Genomic DNA, 24,797 nt, shown 5'->3' on the forward strand with positions numbered 1-24,797 from the left:
CTTTTCTCACGTGGGCACGCAGTTCTGGAACGCACTGCCGCGCAACCTGAGAACGATCCACGAGCAAACCTCCTTCCGCAAATTATTGAAGACCCATCTTTTTGAAAAAATTTACGGAAAGAACCAAAACACAAAGTCCACACTCACTGTTCACTAATGCATCAATACATCCACTTCTGAACTCTAATCCCCCGTAGTCTCACCTCACTCATACCTCTACTCACAGAAATATGTATACCATACATAATGCCCTTTTAAACTCCCGCTGTCTCCTTCCAATGTTTCAAGGTTTTGTTCCAGTGTTTATACTCCTTAACACTGATTGTCTCGCATAACTCTTCACAATGTATTCCATAACCAAGTTGTAACAAATTGTATTTCCATCATTCATATTGTATTGTAAGCCACACTGAGCCTGCAAAAAGGTGGGAAAATGTGGGATACAAATGCAATAAATATAGAAATTTCCATTTGGAAGTCAGTTTGTACAGCCATTGTGTACAAAGTCAGGCAATATGGCAGGAGGCTAAGTTGAAACAGACCCATTTCAATGACCTTTTTCTGGTGATAATTGGGGGGGGGGGGGGGGAAATGAGGAAACAACCCTTGATAGCCCCCATGTAGTTCTTCAGTGGTTTAGCCTCTTCACTTTTGACACTAATATGAACTAGGTTGCTGCAAGTTTCTCTGTTCCATTCCCTCCCCCCATAGAGGCTTATTCTATTGCCAAACTTCCCACAAGACTTGTTTTCCCAAAAGCAGACTAGAATCAGAGTACAACTGCTGCCAAAGTTTGGATTAGGGTCAGTTACAATTCATAAATAAAAGATACCGTCAAGGCAAAAAGAGGTAAATATTGTATATGAGATGTCAAAAGACATGAAAAATGGGAAGTGAATCAATGGAACAAACTCATTTTCCTATAAAATGGCAGCTGCCATCATGTAAATATACCTGTCAAAGCATAGTGCACATCCTGCCAAACAAATATGCTTTCACACAAACAGCTAACAGGGCCTTTCAAGCAGCATTTCAACTCAAACTGGTCCCATAAAGACAATGAAACTGCTAAGAGGAAGGAAACAGAGAGAACAGCAAGCAGGAGCAGAGGGAAGTAGAGGAAAAATGAGTACTTTGATTAAAGGACAGCTAAGGGGTAAAACCCAGAAACCTTACACAGAAGGCACAGGCCAAATACCTTCTGATTAAATATGCTTTGTGCAACTTCTGTAATTAGGATAAGTTTGCCAACTTTTTTTTTTTTTTCTTTCAAAAGAAAAATCAATGAACTACTCTTGGTTCAGTGAGAAAACCAAGGCTAGATAATAGCAACAAAAACTGAACTGCCCATTTCCCCCCCCCCCCCAATGACAAAGTATAGCACTAAGAAAATGTGTCAACTACACAAAAATACTTCCAGTTAAGGGTAGCATAACGAGCACTATGAACCCCAAGTAGAACAAGATCATAAGACTAATTCAGAATCTGATGTAGAGAAAATTCCAATTATCCACAAGACCAGGGATTTGGAGGGTAGGGTGGAATTGATATTCTAGGGGGTGGGACTGGAAAACCTCTGGCTGGTACCCAAAATTATGCAGGTGCTGGCTGCTATTCAGTGCAGACACTTCGCAGTTATGCAGGCATAATTAGGCCTGCTTTTTGTGTAGTCATATAGGCCTCCTTTAGTTACGTGGGCAAAGGCACTGAATATTGGCAGCACCTACATAACTGTCAGTTCCTCCCCAACTCTGCCCCCATAATGCCCTTGTGTAGCCTCTTTCCAAAATGGCCAGTTAGTGCCAGTGTTCAAGTACTGCTGAATATTAGCAGATAAAGCACTTGGGGGGGGGGGGGGGGCTGGCCAAGAGCCTTTCCTTCCTGCTTAAGTTGTTTTGAATATTGACCCCTTCATTTTTACCATCAAGAAAACCTGAGACCTGAAGAGGGTGCTGAGAGTCTACCACCTTACGGTGGGGGTGGGGGGTGGGCTATAGTTTCTCCCATACCTAAACACATTGGAGAGTTCCAAGGGATCTATTCTCAGTCTATTTCTCTCTCGTGTCCAAAATAGCTGAAGAGATTGTTTTCTTACAAGATTCATTCCCATTCCAGCCAGTGCAGGTTTAGACCTGGCTTTAATACCAGGACAGCATTTCATACTTGACATTTTGGCGGTTCTTGGTGTCTTCAGGCAGCATCTGACCACCAGCTGCTCTCTCCTGGCTTTCCAACACTGAACCAGTTCATTGACTCTCGCTAGGATACTTCGTTTAACAAGCTATATCCTTTGTCAGGTTTATTCAATGTGTTTCTCATTAGGGATTATATTAGATTTTAATCTTTAGAATTCTAATTACAGGCTCTCCTTGGCTGTTCACAAACTCACTGCATGCCAAAAACCCAGGCTCTCACCTTATGTCCACTCTAAACGTGGCAGAGACATACACTAACACACGTTATGTGCACGTTCCTATACTCAACCCTTTGGAAGCACACTGCACACAAACAGGCATACATGCTAGTGATCATGAGGGGTATATAAATGAAGGCACCTAGATCACAGATTTGCCCTTTTGGTGCAGGACCATGAAAAGAGGACATTACTGCTTAATACTGTAAGGCAATAAGGATAAGCAATAAGAATAAGGAGTTCAAGTACAAACTTGAGGTCCCTTTAGCCTGCATTAGCATGAGTTATGCTTGATTAGTAATAACTAGGCCCCATCGAGAACTATGTTTAATGGAAGCCTCAATTCAGTTTAGTTAACAAGGCTTAAATTATAAGCCCTCTAAGGCAGGTAATACCTTGCCAAGTCTGACCAAGGCAAGTTGCAAAGACATCCTCCCCCCCCCACTTCATTAGCACCTGGCCTTTAGAGAAGTGACAATACCCACTGGCAGTGGCGCACCAAGGGGGGGGGGGGGCGGTCCGCCCCGGGTGCCGCGGCGCGCGCCTGTTCCGGGGCAGAGGGAGCTGCAACAAAGTTAGTGAAGTCAGCGAACTCAGCTAACAGGCGTGTGCCGCGACACCCCCCCCCCAGCGGCGTGCACCCGGGGGGGGGGGGGGTGCATCGGCGATCCGCCCCGGGTGTCATGCCGGCTAGGATCGCCACTGCCCACTGGAAATATATGTTTAGACCTTTCATGCCTCCTCCTAGCCACAAAATGTAGCAAAGGGGCTGGTTGAGTAGTAGTTTATTAAAAAGATTTAGTTAATTGCTTCCTGCCCCTCCCCCAGCAGACAAGCAGGAAAGCAACATTTAAAAAAAAAAAAAAAAAAAAGTGAACTGAAAAGCAAATAAACAGGCAATACCACCCATTTAATTTCCCATCCACACCTGAGCTCTATAATATGTTCCTCTCCTTTACACTTTCTTGCATTCAAATTCAGCAACAGAACCTAAAAAAACTGGGTCAGACTAAACAACTGTTCAGAATAGTGGCCAACCCAGGCCACATGTACCTGGCAGAATCCCACTGGGCTGAGAACCAGGGTTCAAATCCTGTTTCTTCTGGAGAATCTGTGTCATCTTAAGTCACCCTCCACCCCATTCCCTAGATACCTTCCCCCCCAACTTAGACCAAACTTGTTGTACTTGAAGTCTCCATGTACGTTGGCTTAAGCAACACTTAAGGGGGGGGCAAAAATCCCAATTAACACAAAAGTCTCAGCATGCTACTGGATATGAAGAGTGGGGGGTACGACTATGGATTCTCTGCAAAGCTGAGGAGGCCCCCCAAGAATGATGCGACGGCAACATGTCAGTCATTTATGAAATGCTGCATAATCTGAAGGTACAACCTTTTAGGAGAGGATCAGTGGCAGCAGGCATCTTTCCTGCCCCAAAGCCACCAGGGTGCCTTGAGGTACAATCGGGAGGGCATCGAGCCCAAGAGAGGGGGGGGGAGGGGAAACATGCTGCTCATGGATGATTGCTATTTTGGAAACTATTTTTTTAATTTTTTTTATATTTAGCAGAGTATGGAAGAAAATGATTTATGTTACTCTTTACCAGTATTTTTAATGCTTATAGAATCAGGCTTTCTGGGGGGGGGGGGGGGGGGGGGGGGGGTGTCAAGGTGACTGCAGTGCAACTCTAATGTGAAAGCAATGTATATGAGAAGAATCCCAGCTTGACAGGAGTTAAATGAATGTCTTAGTACTTACCCTCACTACATAGTTGAACTTCCTTGAATCTAGAATGGCACTTGAAAAATCTAGCCGGTTGAAAGCTTCCCCCAAGGTGCAATAGCCATGACGCTAGAAAGGGAAAACAAAACAAAAGAAAAAACCACAACCCATGGTTAACGATATGCCCAAGGAAACAAATGTGAAAAGTATAACTGTATATTCTCTGCAACGCTAAGGGTGCCAAGAACGAGGGACAGCAGCAACACGCCAGTCATTTATCAAATGTTGCATACTCTGAAGGTACAACCTTACCTGGCTGTTTCGATACAACAAAGTGAGGATTAGGACATAATATTAATGCTCCAGTAGCATTTAGATCATGTTTTAAAAAAAAAAAAAAAAAAAAAAAAAAAAAAAAAAGTGTATCACTGACAGAAGAATTAATGTGTTCAAATCAGCTTCACTCATGGCACAGGCCTACACACCTGGAAGGTGAGCGTTTGGGTTCATGTATTTTCTTATCATAAAATTGCCACAAACGTACAGTGGTTATTGTGAGCTCAGAATACCATGCTCAAATTTCAGTTTGAGAATGCAAACAAATATGCCATCACTGCACATTTAAATGAATCATACTGCTCGATATATAGTGTATTGTCCTAAGACAACTTATTTTCTATAATTGCACACAGCTGCAAATGTCAACTTCCTTCTCAAATCCAATCTTCACCATGCTGGAACAAGTGCTGTGCTTTAAAGCAGTCATCCAACACCATTTCACTTCTAGCTTCAGGGGGGACTTCAATTAATTCTACTATTATGTTAAATAGTCCTCATAATGCAGCATTGTGCTTGGAGGAATTCCCATCAGGAAACCCCCTATATAAGTGGTGTAGCCAGAAGGTAATTTTTGGGTGGGCCAACAGGTTGGATGGGTGGGCACTACAACTTTTTTGAAAGAGAAAAAAAACTGCAACCTGATGCTCTGTCTCTACCCATGGCTCCCCACAACTTCAATGAGGGTAGCAGTGCAGGCTACAGTGGCTGCAGGCCAATTGAGAGCTAAGGGCAGTACAAAAGACTGTACGTCAGCCCCATTGAGCCATGGTCCTCCAACATATATGGTATTGAAGCCAAACACATTCTGTATCCACAGAACCTCCTGGCCCTCCACCAACAATGGATACAGAGCACAGCAAGGACATTTCCCCCATAAAACTCATCATACAAAGAAATTTTGGTTTCTAGTGTAATCTCAACATTATAAATTAAATTTTTTTTAAATCTATAAAACAAGTCACTCAGAACCCACAGCAAATCTACAATGCCAACACTAACTTCCAAAAACAAGGATCCTACCTATGAAAAGGAAGTGCCTTAAATATTATAGTGGGGCCGTAAAATATAAATACATTTATCAGGAAATTTGAACAAGCCAAATTACTACAGAATACTACATTGTGAGTGAGGTATTCTGTTAGCATGAAGTTTCACACAGAACACAAATGTCAAATACAGCCCCCCCTACATGTCCAGCACCTCTTCCCATTCCCTGCAACCTTCCCCCTGCAAATCCAGTACCTCTCTCCCTTCCATTCTCTCCAACCCCCTGCCCCTCATAAGTCTAGCACCTTTGTTTCCTTCAGGCCCCTCCCCTCTATCTTCCTTACCTTCCCCCCCCCCCCCCCCCAAAAACTCCAGCACCTCTCCCTTTCCTTCAACTCACAGACATGGCGTCGATGACCTGCTCTGGGACCTTCCCTCTGCCACGTGCATTCCACCCTGCGTAAACAGGAAGTTGAATCAGTGCGGCAGAGGGAAGGCCCCGGAGCAGGACGTCGCGCTGTGTTTGTCAGCTGTCAGGCAGCACCGATAGCAAATTACAAGCACTGCCGCAGGGGTTGGAGATGGAGACTGAGGTAGAGGAGGAGGCAGCATTAAATGCAGGCGCTATGGCGGGGGTGGGAGAGGGCAAGGAGACACGGTGACCTAGGTGAGGGACTCTTCAATCTGGATGGGCCCGAGACAAAACTGGGCAGGCCTGGGCCCATTCAGGCCCGCCTGTAGCTACGCCCCTGCCCTATATTCTTTAAAAAATAATAATTGCTCACCCATGTTTGCATAAGGCATTTTCCATGGTACAATTGGGTTATGTATTGCCCCCCCCCCCCCAAAAAAAAACCAAGTTAGAGGACTGTCTATATAAAATAGAAACCAAACCTCCAAAATATAAGGCAGTGGTTCAGAATGTAGTCAGAAGACCTTATGGGAAAAAAGCCTCAGAATCTATCCAGCATGCTAACAGTGCTCAATCCTCAATCATTGACAAACATCCTCCTGGTATGTTCATCTGATTCAAAAACTCAAATTAACCTTCAACAAATCTTTAAACAAAAAAAAAAAAAAAAAAAAAAGGTGTAAAAAGGTGTTTGTTGTATGTATCTATTTAACTTAACTTTTTGAAATGTTGCTTAGGTCTACCTTACACATTTTGGCTGGAATAAGTACCCAGATAACATGAAGGTGGTGCAACTGACTTGTAGAAACATTGGGTGGGTGACTCACCGAGCAGCAGACCATCAGGGAAGCCAGGGTTCAAATCCTGCTTCTCCCAAGTCATCTCACTCTCCGCTGCCTCATCTACTTCATTTTGAGTCCACTTAGGTATACAAGCTATTTCCCTGCCCAATTGTATTTTGATTTACTTATACTATTCTAAATCCAAACCTACATCTATCTGCTCCCAGGAGCATATCATCCAACTAAAGATGCTGTCCACATGGTGTATAAGCCGTTTGTGTATCTTTTCTCCCTTGCAACCTCTCAAGTGTATGCCATAGGAGAAAGGGGGGGGGGGGGGGGGGGGAGTCAACCACATGCAAGTTATTGAACTTACTGTGAAAAATGGTAAGTTCAATAACTTGCATGTGGTTGACTCCCCCCCCCCCTTTCTCCTATGGCACACACTTTGTTTGAACCTAAGAAATTATAAGAGTTTGTGGAAACGGATGAAGAATCCTCTGCAGCAACTTCCTTCAGTTACCACTGTACCGGCTGCAATAACCGATTAACCTTCCTCCCTCAGAAAAATGTGAAGTGTAAGATTAACCATTTTGAGTTTCTTATTTTCTTTAAGATTGTTTTCCTGATCTTGGATCTTCCAATTGTGGACAATTGTATAAATATATATATTGTTGAGAGAAAATGTTTTCCTTTTTCTTTATATTAAATTTCTGTATTTCCTTACATTTATGATAAATATGTGTAATTATGTAAAATAAAAAAAATAGAACTTACTGTGAAAAATGGATCATTAAGGGCCTGTTAGCAGCAACCAGTGCAGTAATGCTGACAAAGCCCATTCGCTTTGAATGGGCTGTCAGCATTGCCGTGTGGGAACTGCTAGCGCAGCTTGATAAGAGGCCATAAATAATGATAATTTGTACATGTAAAATGATTAAAGTGACTGCAGGGGAAAAAAAAAAAACCCAGAGCAGGTTTTGAAAGAGGTACATATTGTGCAAGAGAAGTGGTAGGCATTTTTGTTGAGCAATGCTTTACCACAATACCTAGGGAGGACAAGTAAAGTAGTCCTAGGGAAGCTGTGCTTCAGGGACGGGTATGGGAGATAAAGAAAAAGGGAGTGGTGATTGGAAAGGATGGAGGGTTTAGCCTACAAAAGGCTAAGATTGCTAAAATATAATATATTAAAAAAAAAAAAAAAAACACACCACATGAATTTTGGACCCTGTTTACAAAGCTGTGCTAAGGGCACACTAGCGTTTAGCTCATGCTAAAAACACTAGTGTGCCTTAGTAACCAGGGCCCTTAAATGTTACCTTGTTTACTGAAAAATTGCACAGGGTTATGATTAAGGACAGTGGTTAGGATAGTAAGGTGGGCGACAGAAGTGTTAGTTCTTGTGCCATTAGCAATGTGAAGCTATTGGACATTACATTGTTTGCCTCAACATGAATGTCTTTCCGGACTAGAGTATACCTCCTTTCCCATGAAAGGGAAGAGGAAAAAAAAAAAAGACCATTAAGGGTCTTGTGGAACCCTTTTTAGTAGAATACCAAAAGCAGGAGTATGGAATAGCTCAACATATGCATTTAAATTTTTAAAATGAAGAAAAAAAAAAAATACACCCGGTACCACTCGATGCATCTTTCTAAAGATGACATTTTACTCTGATTTAACAGTCTGGCTATGCACCAGAATATGATGCTTGGGAGTTTGACAAATTTGCTATACCACCAGGCTTTAACAGGATTATGGCTGTTTACAATAAAAATTACCATGAAACTGCAGAACAAAATAACGTATGAGATAATTAGGTCTGTCTTCAATGGCCACACAAAATTAAATTTGGTTAGAGGAAGTGCTACAAGTCCTAAAATCCACCAGCTGCCTAAACAATCCAGAGAAAGGTAAAGATCAAAACTATACAGCTAGTGGGGAACTTTTGTAAGAGTTCTAGTTAAACATTTTTAGCATGCCTAAAGTTAAGGGCCTTTAAGGTTTGGCTACCCTAATATTTTGTAGGTAACAGCTATAAAAAAAAAAAAAAAAAAAAAAGAAGGTCAGATACCTTTGCTTCCAGTCATCCTACAGTTATACAGTGCTAGTTTTTATACATGGCTTTAGTTTGCCACTATATCTACAGAAATATACCAACTATTTAAAGAAAAACAAAATAAAGCCACACTTACTTCTTTTGTGCTTCCCTTATGTACATAGATCCATTTTTCTTGGGGCAAATCTGTTGAAACAGGATTTAGTGGTTACTTGTTATAATTTGCTGGTATTCTAGACATATGTAAGTAGTCTTTAAGGGCTCTGTTTACTAAGGTGCATTAGTGTTTTTAGCGCACCTACACTTAACGCGACCGCTAACCATGTATGTGCCTATAGGGATATTGTAGGCACGTACATGGTTAATGCATGTTAAAAATGTTAACGTGCCTGTAACGCTGCTTAGTAGCCAGGGCCCTAAGCATGTTAGGAAATTACCCCTGCTGGTGCTCTATGGTAATTTGAGGATTCTACAGGAGTTCGATATTGACCAGGGGTGCAGTTACTACTGATCTTAAAATAGCAATGGTAAAATAGTTGCCACTAGTTCTAATGCACGTAGACCTTGTGGCATGGATCCAAATAACAGTATTAAAACAAAAAAAAGTTTCCATCCACAGAATGGCAATGCAAGCTATCCTTCACTGCATTAACTCGAGACTACCTCTACTTCAGGAAGCAGGTAAAAGCCTAGCTCTTCTCCCAAGCCTTTAATACATTAGTCAGTCACCCATACACCCATTCTGCCCTCAGCTATATGGTAAGCTGTATTGTAGAAAAACATTAGTATCATAGCAATGTTATTTGAATGTTCTAATTGTGTGCTTATTAGATATTCCATCACTATTATGCTGACATCGTATATCTCTTATTTGAATTTTAGTGCTGTTGTGTGTATATTTTTGATCCCGTTTCATTTCAGTTTGCTCTTTTCAAGTTCCGCCACTCACTGTATTTATGTTTATACTTGTACATTTTACTATAGTTATGCTGTTAACGAAATTGTAAGTTTGATGTTAAACTGCACCTACTGTACACACTGCCTCAAGTTCTCTTCATAAAGGTGGTTAATAAATCCCAATAAATAAAGTTAAGGTGCCTCAGCCCTGCTCTGGGCACAGCCACATCTAGGGGTGATAGCTCTTCATGCCCCTGCAGTCTTTGGGCTCTAGACTGTCGGTGTCAGACCACTAATAGCCTTAAGATGGGGATGCCTGAAATTTCCTTTAGGTTCCCCCCACCCCTTTCCAACTACTGAAGGGCACTGACCATTGTAAAAAAAAAAAAAAAAAAAAAAACCACCTCACTATAGCCACTATACAGCTAATTTTAGTTGACTAGATTCAAGCAAGGATCTCTATGTACACCACCTTATATAGTGCTATGGGTTTTATGATATTTTATGCACTCAAATGCTTTACTCTAAAATAAATACAGCTACAAGGACCCTGCATATCCAGAATTCTTAAATAAATCAAGTACATAAAGAACTCATTTATACTCCTGAAAAAACAAAGGATTTTAGTCCTCACAGTTGGGACTATTGTAATATTTTCTTAGACTGTACCAAGTCTCAGAAATCTCAACTTCAGCCGTTTCAAAATTAAGCAGCCAGATTATCAGCCTAAATAACTCCCCTACTAATAAAACATTACACTGGCTCCAAGTTGAGGCCAGGTTATGTTTTAAAGTTTGTGTTTTTGCTTAAGTTTTTATATGGAGAATTACCTACATATACAGCAGATCATTTGTCGTCCAGTTTATCTTCAAGGAATACGAGAAAGAAACTACTGCTGGGATTTCCATCACTAAAATCTGCAAAAGTTTTAGGTTTTCGGTAATTTGTTACTCTAACAGGCAGCACTAATCTGGAATGCTCTTCCTTTATTAGGGGAGCTACAGATTCATCTTTGCTTTAGAAAACTATTGAAAAACTTTTATGCATTAGGCCTGTAATGATCTGATGCTGTTTTAGTCAGAATATTAAATTGTTGTGCTGATTTTAGGTTTATGTAAATTCCTAGTTACAGGTTAAAATTTTTAATGTAATGGGCTGAAGGGAAAGTTAAATCTTTCAGATAAGCTCAAGGCTACACGCTAGGGACCAACGGGAACAATTCATAAAAAGGAAAAGAAGAAGTGTCTTACTGGAGCAAAAAGCGCAAACTGCCAATCTAACCTAAAAAATAAAGTGACTGCGGCATGAATGCAACTGTTTGTGGATGAAGACACAATTAGGGTTTCTCTCTGTGCAAGGCAGAATATTTTGCCTTATATGTGACACATCTAAGAGCCTGCTAAAAGGGAACTGGGGGACCCCACTTACACTTAATCTTCGCCTTGCTGTTCAGTAGGTCCTTCTTCCGCTTCTTGGCGGCAATGTTGTAGTTTGTGCTATGTAAGATGTTCTCTTTGTTGTATTCTTCCTTCTTGCAGTAACTGAGGAGAGAGATGTAAACATTGATTAATTTCTGGAAGAAAAAGACAAGGAGTGGTAAAGATGAATACAAGGCAATAGAGACATACCAGCAATTATACAATGCTTTTAATTACTGGACAGCAACATCAACAGGGCAAATACGGAAGCCATCTATTGAAGCCATTCAGGAGTACCTCAACCTGCTGATCCAGGATAGCACCTGAGTAAGTTGTACAGAGGCATTGCTTTTTGCATTTAAAAATCTGAGAGTGAGTGGCGAGCATTCCTACCACTGTTATGAGAAGCAGCCTAATGGCCATATCAGTAGTACGAGAGTTAAGGAATCCAGCGTTCAAATTTTGCTGCGGCTCCTATCTTTGGTAAGTCACAAAACCCTCTGCCTCAGGCATAAACTTGTGGGTCAATAGTTCTCAGCAGTCAGTTTTCAGACTTGGCTATCAATATGTATACTCTCGAAGAAGGTGGGAGAGGGGATATGCTAGAAACATTTGCTGTGTTTACAAATATGTGTGTGTGCAAGTTATGAGTCTACAGAAAAATTAACTGGTATAATGCGCCTACACATACCCTCGGATTCTATATGTGTGGAGATTTTCCACATGGAAATCAAAGTGTATGCACTAACAAGCAAATCAGCACTGATAAAATCATCAATTAAGAAATACCAACTGGCATTCATAAAAAACTGTCTAGAATGCCATTAGAGTTTCATGTAAAACTGTCTAGGCATAGTCTATGTGCTCTGCATACATTTTCTAAGTCACATAGTTGAAAAGGGGGCATGGCCATAGGCGTTTCTAAAATCTATGCATGTTATAGAATACACCCGGTCTGCACCTAATTTAGGTACCAGCATTTATACCAGGTTTTACTTGGCTGCCCGTGACTAAATTTAGTCATGTGTACGGATGCTCAGCGTACTCTATAAATTGCACAGAAATTTAGGCTTATTCTATGAACTACGCCTCAACTGAGGCATACTTTATAGAATGCACTTACGCGATTTTAATTTCGGTTGCTGCATTTTTTTTTTAGTCCATAATGTGCCTATACAAGCTTATTTTTCTAAGATGCTAATTGCCAAGCTAACATTTGTTTTTACAGGCTTTTCTATAGAAAACCTGCAAAAGCCTCAAACACAATTGCACTAGTTTTGCAATTAGCATGTCTTAATACACTGGTATAGCACACCCATGCATACAGTATGCAAGGGGTGTGCATGGTTTGTACAAATATGTATAAAACCATGTGAACATATGGTAAAATTATCTCCATGGCATAAGAGCATAGGAGGTAGGCCTCTTGCAATTGAAAAAAAAAAAAGCATTGGAATGAGGGGGGAATAGGATGAATGCAAAGGGAGGTCAGACTCAGGAATAACTTTATGGAAAGAGTGGCGGGGGGAGGGGGGAGGAGGACACAACAGTCATAGCAGAGGGAAACAGACTATGAATTCAAGAAAGCATGTCACCTTCCCCCTTTGAGATTGGCTAGCCCTAGTCATCCTTAAAATACAAATCCCTGATTCTGCTAATTCACACCCGAGATGGTAGTAACACAGTACTTGTACTTTATTGGCAGTACTTTTACTTGTAATGAGTTACAAGTAAGCTGTACTTAGTAACAGTACAAATTTTAAAAGTTACTTTTTTTTTTTTTTTTTTAAAGTATTTTTCATATCTCTGCTTCTCCCCCTCTAAAGGTGATGTCAGACCCAGCTTGTAGCTGACTGGGTGACTGGAGGCTCTTCCAGTCCCAGAAACAGCTGAGCTGGGACTGAAAGTCTGGGCCCAATCAGATGCAAGCCAGTGCTACATCACTTGGAAACCCTGCCCCCCCCCCCCCCCCAAGTATGACTGCCAAAATATACTATCAGCTTCACCTACCTAGAGTCCTCTGAGATGGCCCTTGCTCTTGCCTCCACCGAATTTAGTGACAGGACTAGTGTGGCTGCGCTGATTGAAGTGAGGACTCAAGAAGCGGTACTTATGCACTGAAGTTGACACATGTGCCCACTGTGTTCAACAAAGTCCTGCTCCTGCAGTCTCACCAAAGTTGCCCATAACCCCTCCATTAGTGCTGTTCACTTATCTCCAGCTGCAGGACCTGGTGCAGCTCCTTGGCAGAGATGGGCTGGCACTGCTCTGCAAAGTCTGCAATCAGTCTGCAGGGAAAGCCTGCCTGGAACTAAACCCTCACTGCCCGGGCTGATGTAGGCTCACACCAACACATAGGCCAGCAGCAGAGGTCATCTGACTACTAGCACGTGAGTGGGGACCTCCATCTGCAGCTCAGCAAAATTTTACTGAGGTTTCCACATGCATCCAGGAAGTAGTAGTGCTGCTCGCCCACTGCCTGCGACGGTAGCATTAGGCACTGCTACTAACTAGTAGTCACTTAGCTCTCAGTCAAGAGTCTTCACTGTGTCTGCTCTGCACTCTACAGTAATACCAGTCAGGTGTATTATTTCTTTTATTGTTACAGCAAGCTAAGCAATCAGTCAAGAGCTGACCGGATAATTGCAGGTACTGTTCCCTGGCTTGTCTGACCACTTTAGGTTGCAGAGGGAGAGGGGAAGCAGTGAGCACCAGTAGTTTGTTGCCTTGTTCTTGAATAGGGTTTCCCTTTCTTGCTGGTTTCCCCACACGGAAGCGATTAAAAGAAAGCATTTACAAAATGTAAAATTAATCTACATTTTAAAATGCTATGCATATAGCTATTAAGGATTTTATAGTGGCAATCAATTTGAAAATGTAAAAATATTAAACTTTTTTTTTTTTTGAAGGGAAGAGTAATTTACATTTATAATTTCATGTATTAAGTTTGTTCCATTGTACCCACAGGGATCTAGACAGATTACAAATTCATATGCACATAATTGAAATACAATATTGCTTGTAAACATATGAGATTCTGTGGTCCATCTCATTAATATTTTTTTTCACTTTGTAATAAAAAAGTAGTTTTAAGAGCTGTACTTTTACTTTTTGCTTCACTACTTCTGAAGCCTGTACTTTTTACAAAAAGTAATGAGCCCATCTCTGCCCTGTCACATGGACAAATTCACTAAACTAGTCCATCTTTTCTTACATGCCATCCTGTTCCCTGAAGTCTACTCTACCTCCCTTTCATCTGTCTGATATCTCCAGGGACTCAGCCTCCTTGCACCTGGGTCCCCATCTTTGGAATTCCCTCCCTCTTCACATTTATCTTGAACCCTCTCCAAATTTAAGAAGGGTTAACACATGGCTCGGCAGAGTAGCCTCCCCCACCTCCACCATCTATACTCTTTCCTAATTTACCACTGTTTATTAAGCCACACTAGTGGCTGCCGTGTACTAATGCCAACAGCCCATTCATTCTGAATAGGCTGTGTTGGCATTACTGCACAGCTTAGTAAACGGGGGGGGGGGGGGGGGGTAGTGACGTAAACCTCTGCTATTCCTCTGGCATCTACAGCAATAGATCAAGAAACTAATAGAAGACAAGTCTCCCTTGAAGATCGGCAGACTAGATAAAGACTATATGGCCTATCTGCCATCATTTTGTTTCTATGTTATAATGCAGTATTTGTGTAGTGCCTGTTCTACAGATTCATAGAAGCCAGTCACGAGAGAGCTCAGACCCATCTTGTGCTGATCTTGCATCTGGAAACCGGCATGTGGTTGTCCAGTCATTTCTCTTGCCTGGAGAGCATGGTGGTTGCCCGCTGACAGGCTATAGAGCAACAGCACTTACAAAGCACATTCTTCAGAAGTCACCTGGCAGCTGGTCACAGTAAAAAGCTGCCTAGCTGTCCAACACAAAAAACTTTGGAACCAGACCAACTGCTTGCCTTCCAGAGGCTTCCTTGCTGCCAAGAAAACATAAGCTTACTGGCTGTACACAGCCTCCCCGAGATGCTACTCAAGCAGGTACTTGCTGCTTAGGGTTGCCAACTGGCTGGTTTTCAGCTGTCCACTAAGAAGCAGTTTGTGTGGATCTAGGCTGGGCCACAGGATTAATAGTGTTTCACTTACTGCAATCCTCCAAGGCCCTAGGTGGAGTCAGAATGATGGCAGATGCAAGCTAGGAGGTTCAGAATCTGACCTGTGCAGAGTGCAGGGATGGTTCCACCCTGTGAACTGCCATAGGAGTTATGATGCAGCAGAAGAGAGAGGAAGACATCCATGGTCACTGCTGCCCCAAAATCATCCAACGAGGGTGGGTCAGTCTCACTTCCTGCCCAGACACTCTGAGGCAGCACAGAGTAACAGTACTGCAGGTTTAACAGGTACTATGGTCTCCCTGCCAGACATGGTTGTATCAGAAGCTCACAGCTCCCCTGGACATCATTTGCATGACTGCACCAATTCCTGCTCAGCAGTCTTTGCTGCTTTGCCACTCTAAATTGTGCAGGAGAATTACAGCTCAGAGGTCCCTGCAGAGAGGCAGGGCTGCTAAGAGCAGCACATGGCTGCCAGCTGGGTCAGTTCCTTGATGTAGGATGTAATGGGAAGCTGCATGGGGCACTGACAGGGAAAAGCCAACAGCCTGCCCTTTGGCTTAAGGAACACCTACATTTTAAAAGCTTGAAATGCAACAAACACATATGGCACAGAACATCTTAACAATTCAATGAAGGGAAGATAAGTCAGAGCCAAATCTGTCTTAGATCTAGATGTACCAACCGATAGAAGGTACTCTGGGAACTGGAGAGTTGATACCATAAATATGAAGAGAGTCAACTGTAAATACTGCCTGTGATAAGGCAATCAAACCACCACTATATATTTTATTTTAAATAGTTATCCCCATCTATAACCTTGACAGTTTCCAAAAACCCATACTATTAAGATGTGTATGTATATATCACCACAAGGGAAGGGGGACCCTACTCCCAGTCAGACTCTCTCAAAAATGCCTATTGTCAGACAACTTGGGTTTAGCCCACCCTAGGGACAGTTAGAGCAAACAGGAGCCTGCCCGGGTGGCAGTAGCAGGCTAAAACAGAATCCATTCTGAAGTTGAGTCTATTCCCTGAACCAAGGAACGCTGGAAATGAACCTGAAATGACTGATCTGCATACATTTTGAATAAGCCAACAAACTTGGGGTTGGCCTATCTTTTGGACCCTGTTAATGGCCAGGGAGCCTAGGGGAGTAGAGTGGGAATTTCCCAGGCTAGAGAACCCACAAGGGGTCTGTCGTTATTACTAATCTTGTAATTTAGAATGTAAGCTTCTCAGACAACTGATGGGCGGAATAGAAAGTCCTAAATAAACTTGAAGCTTGGAGTAGGGAGGACTGTGGGAACTCACCCTGAGTCAGGTAGAGAGCCCTGACCAGGGCCTAACATCCAGGGAATTGGAGTCAGATCTCATCTTGTTTAGATCTCTTGGAGAAGTGAATCATCCTTCTAAGAATTACTATGGACCCAATCCAGCTGGAGATTTGACTTTGGTAAGCAGTAATTAAAAAGCAATCACTACAGGTCAAAACAGTGTTGCTCTCTACATCAGAAAAGTAGAGCAAATAGTTCTTAATGAAACGCTGCAGCAAATAGCCATCTTCAATAATTTTTAAATTGCACCACATTACTGCATAAACAGACGTGTCCAGAAGTGCATGCCACAACTGAAGATCAAGTATCAGCTCTAACGGTAATTGCATCATGTATTCCCATCTCAAGGACCTTTTGGGACGATAGACACAGAGCTGATGTAGAAGAACATAACAGCCATACTGGATCAGACCAATGGTCCATCTAGCCCAGTATCTTGTTTTCCAAACAGCGGCCAAGCCAGGTCACAAGTACCTGGCAGAAACCCAAATCGTGGCAACACTCCATAGTACAAATTCCAGGGCAAGCAGTTGCTTTCCATGTCTGCCTCAATAGCAGACTATGGACTTTTCCTTCAGGAATTTGTCCAAACCTTTTTTAAACCCAGATTCACTAACCGCTGTTACCACATCCTCCGGCAAAGAGTTCCAGAGCTTAACTATTCGTTTGAGTGAAAAAATATTTCCTCCTATTTGTTTTAAAAGTATTTCCATGTAACGTCCTCAAGTGTCCCCTAGTCTTTGTACTTTTGGAATAAGTTTACTTCTACATCACTCAGGATTTTGTAGCCCTCAATCATATGTCCCCCAGTTCGTATTGTAAATAGGTAAAGCAAGGGTTGATTTGTGAGCCAACAGTTTCTTAGTAGTTAGCTTTATTCATGGCCACTGCAATGTAGTAATGGGAAATGAGATAAGTCTGGACAAGATAGTAGCATTTGTTCAATTAAAAATTCAGATATTCCTTTGCCTATAAAACAGATATGCACATAGCCCGATGTAATGTGGAAGACAGTATTTCAGTACCATGCAGGGAGTGGGTGCTATGTTTACTTGCTTTCACTGGCCAGCCTTCTATGTAAATAAATGGAGACTTTCTAAACAATAGCAAACTAAATTGAAGGGAAGGCAGCGTAAGTAGTCACCAACACACTGCACCCAAGTACTCTGTTCAGCATCACTTCAGCTTTAGTTATTCATGCATTCAGATTGGTACAGAGCATCAAGCCCTCAGGATTGGTGCAACGATTTTAGCTGCCCTAGACCAGCGTTTCCCCCAAGTCAATCCTGGTACCCCCCCCCCCCCCTTGCCAGTAAGGTTTTCAGGATAGCCACAATGAATATACACGAAAGATGTGCATACAATGGAGGCAGTGCATGCAAATCAATCTTATGCATATTCATTGTGGATATCCTAAATCCCCAACTGGAATGAGTTCCCCCAGGAGAGGTTTGGGAACCCCATACCTATAATTTTGCCTTGACTGCAGCTGCTCTGGCATTCTTTATGGTTCCGCTCTAGGAGAGTGCCTAGTTTACCCTAATGATTAACCCAGTCCTGAAATTCCTGATCTGCAACAATACATATTCATCATCTGCAGTCTGATACAATTGAAGTGGACTGTTGCCCTTGAAGGTTCTTGCCATGATAAATCAGTTACTCTATAAAAGCCTCCTGTTTTCACTCCTATAAACTTGCATCTCTGGAAGATCATGTGACTGCACTGGTAAAACTGACATTGGCAAGTCACACAATCCAGTTTAAGCAATGAGAAATCTGAGCCATGTTTTATTATTTTTTTAAAGGAACAGATTAGATATACTGCAGAAGTGTTTTGAACTTGGAATGATTTATACATTGATTAAGGGGCTATTTTGTGTCCTTTGGAATGGGACTGAAGCTCTTCAGAGTTTAAACCCTCCCCCCTTGAGTAGTTCATAAACAAAAGCTTAATAAGTCTGCTTGATGGCAGGCGTTCAATAAAACGCCACAGTTATAAACCAAGAGCCTGCCATAATGATACATGCTCATCTAAATCATAGCCCAAAACAACGGCTTTCCAGTTCTAAAAATAGTTTTGGTACATCTGGTGGGCTGGATGTTTCAACATGCCATGTTCTAGCATTATACAAAAAAAAAAAGAACCCCCCCCCCCCACAGAACAGCAAGCACCTGTGACTAAGCCTTCTTGGAACATTTTTCATATCGAAAGCCTGTTAAATCAGACTGGACGATTTGCATCTCTGAACGTCAACAGTCATTTAAAAATAGCGCAGTCTGAAAACATAATAGGGTACAGGAGGGCAAGGAAATAATAGCTAGCTTTTCATAGTGACTGGGGGAGGAGGGGGTCACGAAGTCCACACCAAGGAGGTTTTCATCCAACCTCCTTAGTCCACACAAGCTATCCTTCCCCCCCCCCCCCCCCCCCCCACTCCGGGCACTGATGTTTGCGCAACACTAGGGGAGAAGGCACGGGGTGAAGGGGGGGGGGGGGGAAGAGGTATTTTTTCGATAGCGCATGCTCTCGCACGCCACTAAAGACAAAAATCGCAATGTCTCCAAGACTGGCAGTCTGTCCCATACTGGTATAACACAGCAAGGCCCGGCCTTTATCAGTCCAGGTGCACTGCCAAGCTGAAGAAGTCCGTGCCCACTGCCCCCCCACCCCCATTTCGTATTAGCGCCCCCTGCAGGCACGAGAACAGCCTGATTCTCAAACCCCGCCCCTAAATCTGCATATAGAGTGACGTTTCGTTTCAGGCGGCTTCCGGCAGAGACCACACAGGCCAGCTCATCAGCTTGTTTACGGCCAGTCGCCATAAATCAACCTGGGATGCGAGTGCGACAGAACTTGATGCTTAAGTGCGCAGTTAACTTTACTGAGCAAGTCTTCTCTCCTCTAGCATCAGCAGGCTCATCTTTACAATGCAACAGCCTCGTTAGTATAATAGCATTTCATGTCAATCGGATTATTTACGTTTTATAAGGAGTAACAATATATCCCCCCCCCCCCCCACCCTTTAAGAGAACAGAGGAAATATAACCCATCACTCGGATCGAAGGGGCAAATAGTTATGATCTGATTTGTTCCCCGCACCTCTTCCTCCTTCTCTGCGGGCTTTGCTTATCCAAAGCAGAATCAGGGATTATCTCCTTATGAAACAGATTCCAGCAATATCTCCTTTGTTTTGGGAAGGGGAATAACGGCTCCATCCCCTGAAGTGTAGGGAGAAATTTATCCGGGGGGGGGGGGGGGGAATAATTTTTTACATTACCCAACAGAACGTTCAGTGGAGGGGACTAGTAGCAGGCAGACGCGAGTAGCTAAGAAATCCGAGGGGGAGGGAGTAGAATGCCGCCCTCCCGACACCCATGTTAATCCCTTCTCTCTCCATCACTCACCTGTTGATTTCATTGACATAGTTGCTTTGCTCATTCAAAAACCTTTTCCAGCCGTCTTCGGTTTTCACCCAGTTTTGCCCCGGCGACCTCCAGTCCTGCCCTAGGAAAGGCATGGTTTAGGCGTTGGAAAGACGCTATGGACTACTAAATGCAGCTATGCTCTCGCGCTTAAGAACTGTTTTCTGACCTCTCGACTGCCACCGCCGCTGCCTTTATAGCGCAGCCTTTAGTTTGTTGCCGGAAATGTGAAGCCAGTGGCGCCCCTCCTCCTCCTCGGGACACGTGGCTTTGTTTATGCTGCAGTCTCTGTTGTTGCAAAATTCTGCTGTGGAAACTTCAGGCTCGGAGGCTGAGCGGGGGAGCTCTAGTCTCCTCTGCCAGCGCTGTTAAAGGCACCCAGGAAACTGTAAAGTCGAGGGGGAAATTGGAAAAGATCAGGGAAAAGGATGTTAGAATACTGAAACTGGATGAAGCTTTTGTTTGTTTAGGAAGAGTGGAGACATTTCTTCCATCACCCCTCCTCCCCTTTGCAGAATCATTTGTCTATTCATCTTGTCAACCTTTACTGAAGTTCAGCAGCTGTTACTACTTATATCACCTCTCAGGTTTCAGAGATTTTCCATAACCTTCTGACAGCCCACAGAATTTTACCTAGCATTTGCTTTTCAGCAAAAATCCCCTTTTTTTGCCTAGGCACTTGCCCTATTTAATCAATGCAGATGCTGCATAAGGAAATAGTATTCAACCTTTATATATGTATAGATAGATAGATACAAATCCACTTGTTTAGATGCACTGGGGAAAATGCTTCAAGTCTGTCAGTGCACACTTTTCAGGAGAATGCCATCACATCCTGAATACACAAGTGTACTAGCTAGCTCATCCAATTAGCACAGGTGATATAATGTATGTAAAGAAATCAAATATTTATTTATATTTAGCTCATGCCTTTTCATTAGTAACTCAAAGCATGGGTTATGATGGCAGATAAAAAGACCTATCAGATCTGTTCCATTTACTTCTTGTTGTCATGGATCCCAGTTGATCTCAAGTCTTCCCTTATTCACAATTATTTATTTATTAGGATTTATTTACCGTCTTTTTGAAGGAATTCACTCAAGGCGGTGTACAGTAAGAATAGATAAAAAATGAGCAGGAGGCAATTAGAGCAGTAAAAATATTCGAACAACAATACAAAGTATGGCATGTATACTGCTTGCAATGACAACACAACATGTACTAGAACATTATAATTAAGAACCTTTTCTATCCCACAGAAAAAGATCTGGCTTCAGCATTTCTTGTCTTGCATCTTCGCCTCATGTTCCACTTACTGCATTATTAATGTGATGTCATTTAATCACTATTCCAGGCTCAGTTCTGTGTGTGCCTCAAATACAACAAAAGAGAAGAGGATGCACCCCTATGAGAGTCCAACAGCCAAAACAACAAAGTAGGGTAATATGAATAGCTTTCCAGATAAGGTCCAAAAAAGATTCCGAGGATGGAAACAGAGGTCAATCTTTATTGAAGCATCAAACTAAATCAGGACTTGACACAGAGCCATGTTCTGGCATTAAATGCCTGCCTCAGGAGTCTCAAGAACTACATAACAAAACACATATCAATAAACAGTTATAAGAAATGGAAAACAAATATAGAGTCCTGTTTACTAAGTGCGCGCTAACGCTAGGAGATACCCATATATTCTTATGGGTGTCTCTAGCATTAGTGCACGCTAATTTTTAGTGCACTCTAAAAACACTAGCACGCCTATAGCGTGGCTTAGTAAATAGGGCCCATAATATCTCTATATCTAAAAGGCACCTCCAACGTTCTAAATTTGTAGTTGCAAGATCCCATGAGTGTCTGCCCCGCCCCCGCGTCACAATGACACTCAACAAATTGGATTGTCATTGGGTAATCTCTGTTTCCACTCCCCAGTGCAGCCGTCATTCCCATACACTCAAAACCAACCAACATCGGCGCTGGACCCCGTCCCCCCGCCCACAGTCCCCCTCACCCACCCTCCCGCAGCCGCTCGCTCACCGTTCCACCACCCTCCCTCTCCTCTCCGACTCTGGCCATGGTGCACGACGATTACTACACATGAGCAAGGAAGCCCATTGGTTAATCTCTGTTTCCACTCCCCAACACAGCTGTCATTCCCATACACTCAAAACCAAGCACAAAGACTTTTTTTTCCTTCAGAGGAGCACACACACACACACACACACACATTCACTCTCTCTCTCACACACAGTCACTCTCACATACACTCTCTCAAACATACACACTCCAAGGAAAACCTTGCTAGCACCCATTTCATTTGTGTCAGAAACCGGCCTTTTTTACTAGTTTAAAATAAATATAGAAACAGGTGGACCCAGCCTCCTACCTCTCCCTACCTGTTACAATTGTGGAGGAAACTGTGAGTCCTCCAAAACTCACCAGAAGCTCATTTGCACACGATTTCCTTCCTAAGGAGGGGAAGCCACTGCAGAGCAGCCAAGCATTATGCGTGGCTGCTCTGTGCATGCCAAAGACGGCTTCATACATGCAGACAAGCTGTGTGTATAATATCTGTCTTCAACCTTAAAAAAGTGCAAGTCCAGGTGAAAACATCCAAGTGCTCGTCAGGGACGTCTTTTTTTTTGAGTATGGGTGAAGGATGTCCAAGTGTTGGGCGCCTTTCTATGCCTCCGTCCCTGTGACGCAGTTGACATCCAAAATGTGGATGTTTCTGTAAGAAGGATGTCCATGCCTTTGCTATGCCTCTGAAACCCCCTTTATTTATTTATTTAGTTGTATTTTGGATCACAAATAGCAGCAGTGGGCTTTGAACTGGCCACCTCTGGATTGCAAGACCAGTGCTCTAACCACTCATTCACTCCACTCCCGTGAAATTTGGCCATCCCTGTGGGTAGGGGCAGTTCAGGATGTCCAAAATGTTTGAAAGAAGGACGTCCATGCCTTCGCTATGCCTCCGCTGACACACACATACCTCCCCCCCCCAGGGACCTGCATACTTCTGCGATGCATGCACCTGAGTATGATATTTGAGGCTGGCAAAAAAAGTTTTTAAAGTTGTTTTTTTCAGGGTGGGAGGGGGTCAGTCACCACTGGGGGAATCAGGGAAGTCATCCCCGATTCCCTCTGGTGGTCACCTGGTCAGTTCAAGCACCTTTTTGAGGCTTGGCCGTAACAAAACATGGACCAAGTAAAGTCGGCAAAGTGCTCGTCAGGGACGCCCTTCTTTTTTCCATTATCACTCGAGGACGCTCATCTGTTAGGCACGCCCCAGTCCCGCCTTCACTATGTCTCAGACACGCGCCTGTGAACTTTGGTTGTCCCTGCGACGGGAAGCAGTTGGGGATGCCCAAAATCGGCTTTCAATTATGCTGATTTGGGCGACCCTGAGAGAAGGACGCCCATCTCCCAATTTGTGTCGAAAGATGGGCGCCCTTCTCTTTCGAAAATAAGCCTGTAAGAGCCTCTTTTACTAAACTGCACTTACGAATGAATGGGCTGAGGCGCATTTGCCGCACTGGAATCGCTAGCATGGTTTAGTAAAAGATGCCCTAAAAATTTTAAGTCACTAGTGGAGTGGCCTGCTTCGTTCCAGTGATTGACTAAAGGCGCTGCTGTAATATTACGGTTAATACAACTATGATGCATTCTTTTGGTTTTTCTTATGTAAAGAGAAGAACGGCACTGGAGATATAAATCACCTGGGATGTATTGCATTTAGACGTGTGTTTCAATTGAAAGGTTTTCTGTGTGATTGGATGTGTAAATGATGAGGTTATAATGGAATGCTGGCATACACTACATCTATCATAATCTGTATGCCCTTTATGTTCTGCACAGTTGTAATCAGCTTGTAACACTGTAATGCTGAAGGTACCAATTTTCTCTTAAATTTTTTTTCTCTTGAGTATGCAGTGGCATTCCTAGGGTGGCTGACACCCGGGGTGGATCGCCGAAGCGCCCCCCCCCCCCCACCCCCGGCGAAAGGACACCCCCCAGGTGCATTTTTACCTGCTGGGGGGTGCCGCGTATCTGTCGGCTTCGCTCGTTCCCTGCTCCCTCTGCCCCGGAACAGGAGGTAACCTGTTCCAGGGCAGAGGGAGCAGGGAACGAGCGAAGCTGACAGGCGCGCGGCACCCTCCCCCCAGTGGCGTGCACCCGGGGCGGACTGCCCCACCGCCCCCCCCCCTTGGTACGCCACTGGAGTATGGAACACCAATCACTTATCCTGGTAACACTGATGTCCTTCTATTATATGCCAATGTTTGCAGATCGCTTGCTGAATCTAGATTGCTAATAAGAGAAGCGTAGAGTACATACAATGTCTGGTGTCTGTCTCTTGGTTTTGACTGTGTCATGCTTTGGTTGAAGAAAGTCGTGAGCCCCTGAGTCTTCCCCAAGAATGGGATAGGCGGTCCACGAGCCCAGAGGCAGGGGCAGCCCGACCATTAGGCCACCTGAGGTGGGGGGTTCAGGCAGCACTCTTCATGAGCAGCATCTCCATGGTGTTACCCCGGCAGCGATTCCCATACACTGCCATGCTGCCGGCACCTGGCATCCCCTTTGTGGCATTACAAGAGGGTAGTAAAGTATATGTATCTTTTTTGAGCACGAATATCCAAATAATTGAGTTCATTGAAATCATACTGCATTTTAAAAGTAGATTTCAAAACCTCTTGTATTAAGCCATGTAAAAAAATCATTAAGACCATCAAGGTCACCTCGCCATATTAAAAAAAAGTCATCAATGTACCTCTTATAGAAGCAAATATTTTGCCTAAAAGGATTATGCTGCAAGTTTTATATACTTTCAAAATTTGCCACATAAAAGGGGCCCTTTTACTAAGCGGTGGTAAGCACTAACGCATGCTTACCATGTGCTGAAAAGGC

The 24,797-nt window shown here is 43.2% G+C and overlaps 1 protein-coding gene across 1 annotated transcript in view; it reads right to left on the reverse strand.

The window, feature by feature from the left end:
* The window catches only part of FBXO32 (F-box protein 32), a 37,646-nt gene extending 17,568 nt beyond the window's left edge, over window positions 1–20,078 (reverse strand). The window contains exons 1-4 of the mRNA XM_030218817.1: window positions 19,878–20,078; window positions 11,037–11,149; window positions 8,848–8,897; window positions 4,172–4,264 (exon numbers count right to left, since the gene is read on the reverse strand). Coding sequence (XP_030074677.1) covers window positions 4,172–4,264; window positions 8,848–8,897; window positions 11,037–11,149; window positions 19,878–19,990 — 369 coding nt within the window. The 5' untranslated portion in view covers window positions 19,991–20,078. The remainder of the gene's footprint in view (window positions 1–4,171; window positions 4,265–8,847; window positions 8,898–11,036; window positions 11,150–19,877) is intronic.
* Window positions 20,079–24,797: the final 4,719 nt, after the last annotated feature.

This window comes from Microcaecilia unicolor, chromosome 1 (assembly GCF_901765095.1).
Source record: "Microcaecilia unicolor chromosome 1, aMicUni1.1, whole genome shotgun sequence".
Taxonomy (NCBI): domain Eukaryota; kingdom Metazoa; phylum Chordata; class Amphibia; order Gymnophiona; family Siphonopidae; genus Microcaecilia; species Microcaecilia unicolor.